Below are 16,036 nucleotides of genomic sequence, written 5' to 3' on the forward strand. Positions count from 1 at the left end.
TCTAAGCTATGTGTCCTCTAAAATATTTCTAAAATGTAAAATGTTTGAAATTAGAGTTATGTTTATTTATTACAGGCACTCATTGTAGTACTCCAGTAGTTTGTCTAGTGATAGAAGGAGGTACCAACACCATTCGAGCTGTGCTGGAATATGTGACAGATACGCCTCCTGTTCCAGTAGTTGTTTGTGATGGATCAGGGCGTGCAGCAGACCTTCTGGCTTTCACTCACAAGTAAGAATTCAGTGGCAATATATAACAAGATATTTGAATGTAGCTAGGTTAGCTATAAATAATGGTTCCTTAATTGAATAACAGTTCATATTTGCATGGAATTACCTATTTTTTTTCAATATACTATAATAACCACTACCGGTATTATTGAAGTGACATACATTTTGTACATCACTCAATCAATCTTCTTAATGTATCCAGCTGTTTGCTGACAACATAAAGTCCACTATAGTCCACTGTAGTCTATTCAGTTGTTGTATTGTACATATTTAGATGAATTATAAATAGTTTTCCTTTTTGACATGATTTAGAATCAAAGTACACAGATGGTTGCTAATGAATGAATAGATTCCTTTCTACTTATTCTGTAATGTAATGGGCAGATATTTTTTGTAGACTCTCAGAAAACATCAAACTAGGACAAAACTTAGCGTATGGTCTAGAGTAGAGGTAGGTTTATCCTTGCAGCAACAATATACCTGCGGCCACACTTCATGTGCTGAAGGAAGTAGAGAGATGAATCTTCTATGAAATGCCCCAATCAAACATCTGATCACGCATAATTACTGAAATGAACTTGTATTAAAAATAACTTTTAATATCTTCATTGTTCTATATACACTTTTAACACTTAGATAAACATTGATTACTTCGGAAAACGTATTATTTGTCTTTCTTGTGTTAAATTGTATATTACCTCATTGGCATGTTGCAGCCTGCTATTGGCCATCTTCAGAACTGGTTGTTGCTGGTCTTGGCGCCTTTTGTTTGTTTTTCCTGTGGGGGTGTGTTTGTGTAGTGTAATGTGGAGTCAAAGAGTGTGTGTGTTCTGAAATTGAGTTGTGTGTTGAGAATTTCATTTGGATGTGTTAACGAGGTAATATAAAATTTAACACAAATACAAATAATACGTTTTCCGAAGTGATATAGTGTTAAAAATTGTGTAGTCAAGATGTATAATCGCTGATTAACTTGTAACTTCTTTACTATTGAAAATATGTAGGTAAAATATAAATATATATGAAAATATATTAAATATCTATAATATACCCGGAAATATGCATCAAAATCTTGAATAAGCATCGTACATGTCTACATTTAAGCTCTAAATCTTATGTTTCTCAACGTTACAGTACTAAGAAACTGTAATGTTAAATTGTTCAACAAAAAATTTGCTATTGTATAACAATCCTAAATCTCGTCATTAAATGTCTTTAGAAGAATGTTTATTTAGTTTTATTTTCATTTTTTCTGTCCATTAACCATTTGTTTACTTTCTGCAAAGTTGATACTAATATTCTGTACTCTCAATTTTTGTCGAATTTCTGCATTCTCTTGGTGAAATAGAATATATGTTGCAAGAGGTATTGGAAATCTTATTTTAGCCTCTTCCATTGTCTTTATTTGGCTGGAAGCTAGTGTCTAGACTTAAGATGCAAGAGCTGACATTGAAATTGTCTTTATATCATAAAATTTGAGAACTAAATCAGCTCTAACTTTTCCAAACAATGCTCTTTCTGTTTTATCAGTTGCATTTCATGGGTGACAGAATCTACTTTCCTGGAATATTGCAATGGAGATAAACGAAAATATTAACTTGTTTATTGTCTTGTATTGAGTGCATACAGATTTACTGTATTATTTTTATAGTCGATTGGTTTTTGTGTAACTTCAGATATGCTTCTGAATCAGGGGAGCAAACTGTCTTAGAGAGCATGAAGGATTATTTGATCAACACAATTCAGCGCACATTCGAAGTGAGTGTAGAACAATCCGAATGCCTTTATTCAGAACTGTTGCAGTGCACACGCAAGAAAAACCTGGTAAGTTAGAAATAACGTATATTAAAAATATCAGTCAGTGTAATATGAACTCTTTCTTTAGCTTCATTATATCAATTGTAACTATTGTCTAACATTTTGAAAATAAACACATATTATTACTTCGGAATATATACTGTATTTCTTTCACGTTTTAAATTAGGTACCTTAGGTTTTAATTTAATTTAAATTAAATTAAATTAGGTTTTAATTTAACACATGAAAGAAATACAGTATATATTCCGAAGTGATACAGTGTTAAAAGTTGTGTAATCAAGATGTACATATTATTATTCAAACATCTTCGTACCATATTTGAGTTTAATTTATTTCAGAACGTTTGTCATAGAAAGAGTTTTAATTATATGTATTGAAAGTGAGTTTTTAAATAGTTTTGGATTATTTCAGATCACTGTGTTCCGAATCACAGACCGGCCTGAGGAGAAATCTCAAGAACTAGATCAAACTATCCTCACAGCATTGTTCAAGAGTCAGCATCTATCTCCATCTGAACAATTAAGTCTTGCTCTCACGTGGAATCGAGTGGATATTGCACGCTCTGAAATATTTGTATATGGACAAGAATGGCCTCCAGGTAACTCATAACCATAAAAAGAATAATGCAGTGCGCAACACTTCTTTCAATCTATTAACGAATTTAAAAAAAATTTCTTAGAATTGATATGATGATGTTTTATAAATGTGACCGATAATAGGGCCTATTGTTCTCTTCTTCCTCATCTCCCTTTTCTTACTTCTCATTTTTTTCTTTATGTTCCTTTCTTTTCCATTCTTTTTTTGCCCCTTTTCTTCTCTTTTTCATTTCTTTCTTCCTCATTTTTCCCCGTGTCCTCTTCCTCTATTTCTTTCTCTTTCTCATTTTCTTCGTCTTCCTCCTCATCTCTTTTCTTCATCTTCCTCATATCCTCTCTTTTTTTCCTCTTCTCTCTTCTTCCTCTTTCTTTTTATCCTTCTTTTTCCTCCTTTATTCTCTGTTTTCCCTTCTTCCTCCTAGTCCACCTCTTTTCGTCTCTTTTTCTTCCCCCTTTTCTTTTTTATTTTCCAACTTCTCCTCTTCTTCATTTCCTTGTTCTTGCTTCTCCTCATTTCCTTCCTTCTCTTGTTCTTTTTCTTCTTCAGTATGTTCCAGTACCCATCTCCTTCATAGTCTTACCTTCTGTTATGTCTTGTGACCGCTTTATGTTTCTAGACTTACATTCACTATAATTTATAATTATTTGTAATTGTGAATGATAATGTGAACGGAAACATGCAGTTTATTTTATGCTGACAGGTGCTCTTGATGAAGCCATGATGCAAGCACTTGAGCATGATCGAATTGATTTTGTCAAGTTGCTGCTGGAAAATGGAGTGCACATGAGGAAATTCCTGTCCATACCTCGACTTGAAGAGTTGTACAACACCGTAAGCAAAATTAAATAAATACTTAAAAGTTCTTAAAGGTTAGGAGAATAAATTACATCTTAAGTAGGTACTTTATATTTTCGTTAATACTGTAGTTATCTAGTTAAAAAGCTTCATGAAATTCTCGAAAATATGTTTTGCTTTCAACATCATACTTACAAGGAAACTGTACCAACCCTTGTCGCAAAGATCATGATGCCTCAGATGTCATTCAAAAGTACGCAAGAAAGAATGTAGAATTGCACAGTTTTAGATGCAATGGATGGGAAATAAAAAATACAGTACAAAAATTCAAATAGAAAATTATGCATACACATAGCACCTGTTTATACAAGCCAAAAAGTATGCAGATTTATAAGTAAACAATGATCCAAACACAAGCAGCTCTCACAGTGAGCATATTTCATGAATTAGACTTCAACAAACAAAATTTGATAACTCAATCCCAAGGGAAAAAATGGAACTCTCTGCATCAAAATCCACAGTTAATTCCCGATTTACCACGAAAATCGTCTGTAGCTGCATTTAGATTGGCAACAGGCCATGATTGTTTGGCCAAACACCTGCATAGAATTGGAATATGTCAGTCCCCTAACTGCCCATTGTGCAACTCAAACCAAGAAATGGATTCGGAACACCTCAAAATCTGTGCTTCAATGGCTGGTCATGATAATATCTTTGAAAAGTATTGGAGTGCAAGAGGTCAAATGACTTTATTGTCAAACGCCTGGCATTAGAAAACAACAACAACAACAACATATTTCATGAATGCAAGTTCCTCGCAATCGTCCCTACAACATTGCTGAAGGAGACTCGATTCAAAGCGATATTGGAAAGGTGTTTCGAAGTATCCAGGATAAGTTGTCACATAATCACATCGAATGAATGCAAACCGAATGAGGTTGTGAAATCGAGGTGCTGTAAATGTTGGTAATAAACGAATAATGTAGATGGAGAAAGTGGTCTCTGTGCCAAAAGTTAATGTCTGATGTCATCAGCACAGTGTCCGATACGAATTTCACCATATTCTCAGAGGGACAGAATATGTACACATCTGTCGACTGCACGAGTCTAATACATTTTGGTGGTACCAACGTTTTCAGGAGTCGACCCCATCAGGAACAGTAGAGGTGTAGAGATCATTCTTGTTTGCTAGTCCACTAATAAGAGCACGTGCTTCCTTCCTGTGAAATCTAGCCATAACACGTCTTTCAAAAAGACCTGAAGACCTTGTTTGGACATGTTTGCTGACTTGGCAGGATAGGCTTTGGTGTTTGGTAGATAAAGAATCATATTTGCAGGAAACTTCCCCGTTGCTTCAGACACTAAAACATACATGTGCGGTAGAAGAGTTTCAGCCATTGTGATCACTGGAATTATCATGTAGGAAAGTTTTCTTGCAGAAGTAGAACCTGTGTACCCAAAGATGCGCTTCATTCCTTTCATAGCAAGGGTTCTTCCTGTATGTACGTTTTTCTCGAAGCATGACTGGTCGGCGTAAAGCATATCCTCATCGCCTATCTGGTGTGTTGCTATAAACATTCACACATTACCGACAAAGTCTTTTTCCTTCACCGCCAACATCGTGAATTCCTGGCAAAATGTTTTGCCAATTTTGTGAGTTAGTTTCCACAAAAAAAAAATCTTGTTATGCTTCTTGAATATCGTTTCAGGAATCGTATGCCTTAAACTGCTATTGATTGTAGATATCAATGCGCTTCTTTATTTGCATATCCCAGAGCTTAATTCTCCAGTCATGGATAATAGGATACTGTGCACGCATTTGGTTAAAATATTCAAACACCTCGCTGTTTAACTGTTGCATCAGATATGTTTTAGTTACAGCGGTGGGTGTCTTCAGACTTGTTCAAACTTTTGAAGGACTGTTTTGTTCTTTATTATTTGCTTTAGTGCCATAATGGTCTTGAAGCAGACTCAAGGAGACAACTCAATGTCCAATCCTGAAAGGCACAGTTGGGAGAAAGTCGACGTTGTTATATTTCGCCCTTGGTTGCTTTGTCCAAACTTTGCACTATCTGCCAAGTATCCCTCTGGAAATTTGGTTTGCGCCCTCTTTGATATGGTGCGTATGAGGAACTGCTGTTTTTGTGACGCCTGGCGATTATTACGTCATATGTTGGTGTCATCTCTGAAGTCGCCATCTATATCCTCATCGAACGATAATGCATCCTAATGGACGAGTGTATGGACCTCCTCCACAATTAGGTCCTTCTCTAACAATTGCTTCTTGATTTGTTCAAATTTTATCAGATCAATTTGATGTGATGTTTCCTCTGGTAGGCCGAAGAATTCCGACAATAGTTTCACTACTATTGCTGGAATGATAGTTCCCATTGCTGGTGGGTGTATATAATACATGTTCATTTCCAGACAAGTTGTGCTTGTCGACACCGTTTCCTTACTTATCAGTCAGTTCTTGGAAAAGAAAAACAATGGACAGACATTGCAGCATAACACTCATAGTATGTGTATAAGGAATATCATAGTGCTCATGAATATGACTGTAGAATCTCTACCTGTTGACCATTGCATCTTGAATTCCGTATATCAACATCTCTGATACCTTCTCTGTAACGCACATGTGTTGGTTCTCCAACCAGCGACAACGATATCTATATTAAAAGCCAGGTTATGAACCGACTAAACAGGAAGTAGTTGGCAGGGCGAGAGGAAAGTGCGGGTTAGAGGGGTAACCTGTGCAGCGATGACACTTTGAGTATGGCGGGGGGAGGGAGGAAGGAGAACGGAGCTTTTCATTGGACCTCACGTGAAAATGTCGTCTGCTAACGAAAATCTGGCAACGGAATCACGGAGACAGTATAGCCAAACTTCCCAGTTCCTTTGGAGTATCACGTGCATTACGAGTCGCATTTCGTACTAGCGTCATTAACTCGTGCTTTCTTAAAAACAGTAATTTTAGTTACTAATATTGTTGATAGTGTTATTGAGAACTATATACAGTAGTTATTTAAACATATCGGTGACAAACGCTGAACATGCTTTGAATCTCGCGCCACTATGTGGCAATAGAGCTCAGAACGTTGCTTCCGGTTTAGTTGGTTCATAACCTGGCTTTTAGTATAGTATACTAAGGTACCGTTTCCTTGTTAGTATTTTGTTGAAGTAAATAGAGGATAATTGAGGCATTCCCTGGAATAACAACTTAATGTATGGCACGTTACATCGTTTGCTGCTTCCAGCAAATTCCTTCCTGACAAAATGTTATTTCCCTCCAACAAATACAACACCCTCTAGAAATATTTGAATATTGTTCTGCGCAATACTGTTATATAATAATAATAATAATAATAATAATAATAATCCATGGTACTACAGCCCGTGAAGGGCCTAGACCGACCAGCCGGCTGCTGGCCTCACGCCCACATGCCAAAGCAGAGGTGGACGATCATCCAACCAGAATGGAGGTATCGTGTGGTTAGCACGGCAATACTGTTACACCAGATCTAAAATGTTTGATGCCTCTGTCTCGAATTCAAGATTTTGTAGTTAAGTTCTTGTTCCAGAGAATGCTTCAATTGCAGATACAGTAATAATGTACCTATACCTATATTTTGTTCCCACAGAAAGAGGTTGGTGATGTTAGTGGTAAACATCAGTGGCGTAGCGTCAATGTAAGCTAAAAAGCTTAGCTTCCCCAGTTAATAATAATTTCATAATAAGCCTGCAGTTTATGGAGAAAATTATTTATTAAGTTTAATAGAATTTATATTTACGCGTTAAATATTGCGATGCGGCACTTCAGGATGATTTGTGATGCAGCAGTAAACAAGAAGCCTGCACACACCAGCTTCCAAGCAGACTGGTTTCTTCTGTGTAATACACCCCACAGATTTTTCATCCCTTTCTAACTAAGCTATCCTAGTCGTAAGGCTTGCAAAGAAGCTAGCTTTAACATTTAAAATAAGTAGTTTCCGAGTTATCCCTTTTCGTCAGTTGTTCAGTTGAAGTGTTAGTGTGCATTGCAATAAATAATGAGCGAAATAACAGTTCCTGACACTAATTTACTTGAATTTTTTTAAGACAATTGTATTATCAAAACTGACTTACGAACAAAAGTGTGATTTAAAAAACAAATGACCGACTCCCTTGCTGTCAATGAAGGACACAACCAAAAGACAGACGCATACTTACGTAATGATACTAATATTGTGATTTCTCTAAGTATGACAGGGAGTGAGCTAATGTTATACGTATACGTGTCTATTTGTTAAGAGATATGTGTAAACCGTGAAATCATATTTTATTACGTATCATTTGAGGTCATGCCTTATTGGTGTTACTTACGATGTTCCAACCAATCTTCGACTGCTGACTTGAATTGACTACTATTTATTTTAAGACTGTATTTTTGTAATACGTTTTCTCATATTGCATGAAAGACAACTTGAGTTAGCTTCCCCTGCTCAAAATTTCATGCTACGCCACTGGTAAACATACATATATAGTTCGCTGGTATGATCTGAGAATAGGTCATAGATAGAATTAAAAAGTTCTCTCCACCCTTTTAGGGAAATTCAGAAAAAAACTTCAGTCTGTTTGTTATTTTTTTGATACCAGTACCTATTTAACTACTGACAGTGTTGTTAATGAGATAAATATCCATATTTATTTTCCAGAAACAAGGACCGTCAAACACACTGGGATACATTCTGAGAGATGTTCGACCTCATATTCCCAGAGGATACATGTATACACTCCATGACATTGGTCTGGTGATCAACAAGCTCATGGGTGGAGCCTACAGGTTAATGTCATTATTTGTATTACCATATCAAGAATGTAATTTTCTACAAGTTTATGAAAAGATAAGAAGATTCATAATACAAATATATACAGTATATACAGAGCGTTCACCTACGGGTGAGGCCAGGAAAGCGGCATGTACTGATACGCCGCTTTGTGTGCGCAGTTGTTGAGACATGCTCGACAATCAAGGACATCAGGGTCAACAAGTTATCAGTTGTGAGCCAGATGTTGCAATATTTAACACGTACAGTGCAGTTTCTTGACACAGTTGCTTAAATATTCAGCGTGTGTGTAAAATTTGTTAACAATGGAAAACGCAAAATTCACGCTTGAACAGAGAGTTTTTTTATGTATGATGCATAGGCCTATGTGAAAACAGAGTCATGTAGAGAGGTGCATAGGCAATTTGAAGTGAAATATTCGGGTGCTCCAATTCAGGGTAGAAAAACTGTTAGACGTCTTGTTAACAAATTAAGGACAACAGGGTCGATAAATGCTACAATTCCTAAGCGAAAACAAAGAGTATTGACGGAAGAAAAAATTGATGAAACCAGTGCATCATTTACACGCTCTCCTTATAAATCTCTAAGAAGTGTTTCACAGGAAGTTAGTGTTTCAAAAACATCAGTCTTTACTGCTGGTAAACTTTTAAAATTAAAACCCTACAGAGTATAGTATAGAAAGTGGAAGCTTACGAATAGACGATTCCAGCAAGCGACACCGCAGGCAGGCCGCTTTCCTGGCCCCACCTGTAGGCGAACGCTCTGTATAATAATTAAACACAGAACTTTTAGTTACGGCTAACATGCTTTGTTTGCAATATTTTACTTTATGATTTGAAATTATTTGAAGTCCTTGATTTTTTTTTTCAAAGATCTTATTACACACGACGGAAATTCCGACTCATATATGCCAAAGTGATGAAGAAATCTCCACATGTACATCGAAACAGTTCATCCTTCATCCGTTACTATGGAAACACCAATGTGACATTAAGTCTTCTGGCAGAAACACTCCCAGCATCTAAAGAAACAGCTTTGTTTGACTATCCTTTCAATGAGCTACTTGTAAGTGTTCTAGAGAATGAAGCAGTAATGTCATTGTAAAGTTCTTTAGTTACACGTTTAAACAAATGTTTTGAGTGTTTTAATTATATTATTTTAGACATGGGCAGTGTTAACTAAACGGCAACAGATGGCCCTGCTCATGTGGCAACATGGTGAAGAAGCTCTAGCTAAAGCACTTGTGGCGTGCAAACTGTATAAGGCTATGGCCCATGAAGCTGCAGAAGATGACTTGGAGACAGAGATTTATGAAGAACTAAGGAATTACGGAAAAGAGTTTGAAAACATTGGTAAGTAAGAATAAAATATATCGGTATATAATGCTTAATTACATAATAGACACGTACATAAGATTATATAATGTTTAATTAAAGTAAATTCTACTATTGTAAGTTACGAATAATAAAATAAATAACATTTAACTTTCTAGGACATAAACAAACTTACATCTAAGTATAGGTACCCTAATACTGTTTAACTTTGTTTTTAGATTGAGATAATTTTGGTATACGAGTAGGCCTAGTTTCTCTTAGTAGATAATATTTAGTGCCCACCTATAATACAAATCGAATGACATATTTAATAGAATTTTGTATCGTCAGTTTTATGTGTTTTTTTTTTTTAGTACAATGTTTATATCAATTTTGATGTCTAGTTGGAATTTGAGATTTAAGTGAGTAAGTTTATTTAAAATGTTGTACCATATGAGCGTATTCCGAATCTCACCAATGAGCAATCCGATGGCATCACAGTGTTCCGAATTCCACTGATGACGTCATTGATGCTCCACCGGTGTCGCACCGGTGCCATCAACTTGCAGAGGTGGTGGCAGTCTCCATCAGCCACCATCAGTGAATCTGATTGGTTCTTGTATAGGGCGGGAATTAGCAGACGAATAACATCGTGCACTGTTGTGTCATGGCGATGTGTTCTGCCTTAGTTCTGCTGTATTGTTTGTAATGAGCACAACGTAAAAACAATATGTTAATGGCTTATGAGCGAACATGTCAACGGACCAGTTATTACTACTGGTTCAAGAAATAAATTGTTTATGCTATCTTTTCTTTGAACGAGATGGGAGTACGAAAATTTCGCAAAATTTTGCTAGCGTAGCACAGAAAATAACTTGTACAGTCGCCATGACAGCATCGATCCTTCCAGCAGTTTTGTTCCTTATTTCGCTGCAACGTGACGTCATTGATGCCACCGGACCGGTGAGATTCGGAATACGCTGTATATAAAAATCTTTAATAATGTTTTTACCAATATTGTAATAGATGCAATTTGATTATTAAAATATACTCGTACTGGTACTTTTCTATTTGTACTTCCATATGGGATCCTATATAAGATTCTGATTACTCTCCTTCATAATATTTCTAATTCTTCAATTAATTTTGTTACATATCCCATAACATTAGCTTGCAATGTCTTCCTATAAGTTTCACGTGGTTATTTGTATATATGTGAACTAAGTCAATCGTGATGTTTATTATTCAGCACTAGAACTCCTGGACTTCTGCTACCGCCAGCATGATGATCAGACACAACAACTATTGACCTGTGAATTGCAGAATTGGAGTGGACAGACGTGCTTGAGTCTTGCTGTGGCAGCCAATCACAGGGCTCTCCTTGCCCATCCATGTAGTCAGATCATATTGGCAGATCTTTGGATGGGAGGCTTGCGCACTCGCAAGAACACTAATCTCAAGGTGACACATTAGTTCACTTAAAAGTGAGGTTAAGGTAGCCGATGAAGGAGAGCACAAAATTTTCTTCACTACGAAAAAAAAAAAATCCTTATGTTTAAATGTAAATGGAATTTCTCAGCGATATTACAGTGAACTATGAAAAATTAGCATGTTTAAATTATTCTGATAGGTCAGTTTATATAAGAATTTAGTAAAAAATTTGCAAGTTTCTTTGTATGATATTAAGTGTATTTTGTTCAACTTTTTTTGTTGAGAAAGCTGTGTAATAGACTTTTTAGAAGAGTTTTCTAGTCGAAATGCAATGTTGTCCGAAGTTTCCTTGGTAAGGATTCGATGTATACTATCGAGTTTCTTGTCTGTAACACTTCAAGTTTCCCTAAATTTGCCTACTAAACAATGAACAGTTGAACACTTGGAACAACAACACCAGGAACGTTTTGTTCAAATCACCTTCGTACTTCTCAAGCAAATTCTCTTAGTACATGGTAATCATATATGAACTTTTTTTTTTCAGTAGAAAGAGCTATTCATTTTCCTTAACTTGCAGCATAAGAAAATAAACTCACATTACTTATTGAAAATTATCTTATGCGATTTGCTGATACATGCCAGGCACGAAATATTATTATTAGAAGGTGATTGGCTCAGGTCAAACAAAGATTATGACTAAGTCAAACAAAGGTTATGTTATCTGCCGCACAGAGCTATTTCTCAGAGCCTCATTGCTGTATCAGATGCCTGTCAGTGTTCAGAAAACAATACTTTGTGTACCGAGAGCAAAAATGCTCTGTGATAGACCCGGTCTTGACTGATTGCCTGGTACCTGCTTAGCTTATTTCAGCTAATCTATCCCAGTATTTTTGTATCCTATATTTCTTATGTTATATTATGGTGTATATAATATTCTGGTTGCCTCGTTTTAATTTTGAAAACTTTTAATTCTTAGGTGATTCTTGGACTGATGTGTCCAATCTACATTGCAAAACTTGAATTCAAGTCAAAAGAAGAACTCCAACTGATGCCGCAGACAGAGGAAGAACACTTGATTGGTCTCGAGGAAGAAAATGAAAGTATAGAGGGACAACCTGCAGATCCTCATCGCACCACAGACCCTGATGCTGAGGTAAGTTTGATAAAACTTTGCTCTATCAGATAAAAGTAGAATAATTCATAAACCACTTATAATGTAGTTTGAAATAATTTGTTCTTTAATAGACCTTTTTTGTAAAATGAATTACTGCATATACATTTGCAATGAGAAAATTGGTTAGATCTTGTAATACATTTTAATTGCCATATTACTTACATGTTGTAAGCAAAACGAAGTCATTATCTTTAATAATTCTTAATCATTAGAATTTTAACTAATTTCTTTTCAGTACAAAATAATGCACGTGCTTGACAAAATAAACCTTTAATTTACTTCTTCTGCTACTATTGCCTTTCAACTGTACTCCTTATTTTAATAATTTCGAATAATTATTTAGTAGTTGTAACCTGCTAGATCTTTGTTTTGACACACACTAACGTTTAATTTTACATAATGTTTTATGTAGGCTATGATACCGGTACTGAAACTTGATCAGGAATATTTAGTTTTATGTGCAAAACTGCGACTCTGCAGACTGCTGATGTAATTATTGCTTTGTTCTGGACAATTTAAAGCCATAAACTCTTACTTTGTTCACAAATAATAATAATAATAATAATAATAATAATAATAATAATAATAATAATAATAATGTTTTACTATTTTAATTGTAATGACATTCTCACACAAATAGAATATTTAGAATAATGAAAAAATGATCATAAAACAACAGTATGAAGTAATTTTAAAGGCATATTGTTTCCGTTAAGTGCAATGTTAATTGATAAAAGAGTTCTATTCAGTCAATACTTAACATAAAAACACAATAAAACATGTTATAGCAACATTTAAACAAGTATAAAACAAACGTTTTCGCCAATTTTAATTGGCATCTTCAGGTCATGTATGTCGAGTAGAACATGTTATGATAAGTGAACACTTGGTATATAAGGTTAAAACAGAAGTTAAAAATATAATATACTTAAAAACATAGAATAGAACCAGCAAAAAGACACCATGATGTATGTAGAAGCACTATGTTGAAATGGGCTCGTGTGATCCAAGGGAACGGCGCACGAACTTACTGGCATAGAAGAAGCCCTTCAGGTCTTAAAGATTATTAATAATTATAATTATATTAATGTTGCAGAAGAACTATATATTAGCATCCATTCTAATAATAATGATAGCCCGCTACTTAATGAACAATACCCAAACTCAAATAACCTGCTGTTTAAGATCATGCGCAAATGACTTTCATCCATCCACTAGTCTTGCCAGGTATACAGTTTTCGTCATACGCTACCACTTAATGTAAAGCTCAGTCGTGTCACCGACCTCATGGATTCAAGACGCTTTTCCAACTTTTTGTAAGTATTGGTTTAGAAGATTTAAATAATACCTAAATACTTCTAAATACTCTTTCATTCTATCCTTACAACTTACAGGATTTCTCCTGCTTTCCATAACCGGCCACACGACCGACCTGTTTGTAGCATCGTTAAATCTGTCATGAAAACTGTACCTGCAATGACGGAAGAGTTGCGCCGTTCCCTTGGATCACACACGCCCCTTTCAACATAGTGCTTCTACATACATCGTGGTGTCTTTTTGCTGGTTCTATTCTCTATTTTTAAGTATATTATATTTTTAACTTCTGTTTTAACCTTATATACCAAGTGTTCACTTATCATAACATGTTCTATTCGACATACACGACCTGAAGATGCCAATTAAAATTGGCGAAAACGTTTGTTTTATACTTGTTTAAATGTTGCTATAACATGTTTTATTGTGTTTTTATGTTAAGTAATGACTGAATAGAACTCTTTTACCAATTAACAGTATGAAGAATAAAATTTGTTTTCTATGAATATATTAGCTATATTTATACATTAAAAAAGTAATACTTCTACACATATTACAATCAGTCTGGAACAATGAATTGATATAATATTCGTTTACGATTTCAAAATATTATGTGACATAATCTATGTAGTATAATATATCTTACTCCCTTTTCTCGATTTCTTTTTGTTTTGGCGTAATTTAGGACAAATTGCAATGAGAGTAGTTAGAAAAAATTAGCTACTGCCCCATACTTTTGGCGTTTTTTTAACAAATTTAATTTTTTATACTCAAATTATTTGAATGGTATTTTACTTCTAATTGTTCTCCAAAAGCGAAAATAGTGTACTATTATTATAAGTACTATGCAGTTCTTTTTAAATATTATTTCAATACGAATTAGTTCATAACATTTAGCTTCTGTGGTAATGTCTTTATCTGGTATTCTAAAAATTGATATAGGCCTAAATTTACTTTATTTCAAATGTAAAATAGGTTAAATTAATTTTATCCATTCTTTAACATATAAATGAGATAAAACAGAGTTTTTTTCTATTAACTATACACTGGAAACACATTGGGAACTTTGGACTCAACAATACTGGAGGTGAAAAAGTTATTTCTACAGACCATGAAGATTCACAGGACAGTGGGTACTTAAGGCTCACCTTTGCAGACAGTTGACATTAGTAGCAGTAGGAATATCAGTCCTGCATGCTTGCCACCTTTACCCCCAAAGAAATTCATGACCCCATCAGGAATTGAATCTGCGACCTTTGATTTTGTAGCATAGAATCTTAACCACATCGCTGCAGTGTGTCCCCACTGGTGGTGAACAGTGAAATCTATTCCTGTTGTTGTTAGGTTCCATTAATTGGAAAGATGGACGAACCTAATTAGTTCCTCGGGAGACTTTTTTTATCTGCCATTTTCAAAAAAGTTAATCAGTTAAAACATGTAAGTACACTGGTCTTCAGATATAACAGTGTTGTTTATATTGCGCATACTAATATATCACTGGTCTTACTGCCTGACACTGCCTACCACTGTAAAAGCGCTCTCTCAAGTGAATTTTGAATGCATGGAATCATTGAAAAGAGCAGTAAATTCCACAAATACGGTCTGATTTCTCTTGCATGTATTATACTGGGTGTTCAGTTCAAAGTGTGTCATGGCTCGCTGTATGCCGTCACGTGGGTAGTCCTACACTTCCGCAGAGGCAGAGGTGTATTACTTATCTGCCAGAGAAATTGCCTAGCAAGTACGGCGTTCATTCAGAAGAGTACTTACCGATACGTATGGTAACGCCGGTAGTGGCAGGAATGTGAACTGTTTCGAAACATGTAGTGAGGTGAGTTTTTTCTTACTGTCGGGATATGAGGAGAGGGTTAAGACGATTACTTACGTATTTGTTGACATTAACTTCGACGGTCAACATGGACATGGAGCATTTGATTTGTATTGTGGAATGTTGCCGTACGCAACCGATGATAACAAATACCCTATGTACGACTTGGTCGCGCAAAACACAGTTCGAAAGAGGTTATGGTAGCACATAGACCGTACAGACCGCCATCTGTTCCTACGATGTTCAAGTTATACCTTACACGTTCTCAAGTTCAGATTGAACGCCTTGATTAATAGGCAACTTCTCTGACACAAAAGCTGAAACTTGCTTCAAATCGCTGACTCATCAACAGTGACGTCATGACACACTTTGAAATGAACACCCAGTATTCGGAGTTCATTTGGAACATTGAGAATCAATGAATTAGAGAAAATTTGCATTGACTGTAGTGCAGATGTCATCACCCCCTCCCTCTCTCGAACTCCTTAGGAAGGTATTTATTAATTACTTTCTTAAATACAGAGTTTTAAGAAAAAAGGGCCTAATATTTTGAGAGGAGGTAGTATTCATAAAAACGAGAAAAAAATTTCTTATAGACATGGGTCCTAAATTAACATCTTTGAAGAAACAAGGACTGTAAGCTCTTTGCTTGTTTCTTTTCGGGTATGGTATATCATATCTGCCTGCAATAAGACATGAGCAAAGAGTT

The 16,036-nt window shown here is 35.4% G+C and overlaps 1 protein-coding gene across 4 annotated transcripts in view; it reads left to right on the forward strand.

Moving 5' to 3' along the window:
* The window catches only part of Trpm (transient receptor potential cation channel, subfamily M), a 774,810-nt gene that overhangs the window by 740,672 nt on the left and 18,102 nt on the right, over nucleotides 1-16,036 (forward strand). For all 4 annotated transcript variants that reach the window (XM_069815677.1, XM_069815675.1, XM_069815674.1 and 1 more), the window contains 9 exons: nucleotides 76-232; nucleotides 1,908-2,055; nucleotides 2,461-2,647; nucleotides 3,347-3,477; nucleotides 8,136-8,263; nucleotides 9,140-9,332; nucleotides 9,430-9,619; nucleotides 10,830-11,041; nucleotides 11,988-12,164. In XM_069815677.1, coding sequence (XP_069671778.1) covers nucleotides 76-232; nucleotides 1,908-2,055; nucleotides 2,461-2,647; nucleotides 3,347-3,477; nucleotides 8,136-8,263; nucleotides 9,140-9,332; nucleotides 9,430-9,619; nucleotides 10,830-11,041; nucleotides 11,988-12,164 — 1,523 coding nt within the window. The remainder of the gene's footprint in view (nucleotides 1-75; nucleotides 233-1,907; nucleotides 2,056-2,460; nucleotides 2,648-3,346; nucleotides 3,478-8,135; nucleotides 8,264-9,139; nucleotides 9,333-9,429; nucleotides 9,620-10,829; nucleotides 11,042-11,987; nucleotides 12,165-16,036) is intronic.

Source organism: Periplaneta americana, chromosome 17, assembly GCF_040183065.1.
Source record: "Periplaneta americana isolate PAMFEO1 chromosome 17, P.americana_PAMFEO1_priV1, whole genome shotgun sequence".
NCBI classification, from domain to species: Eukaryota; Metazoa; Arthropoda; class Insecta; order Blattodea; family Blattidae; genus Periplaneta; species Periplaneta americana.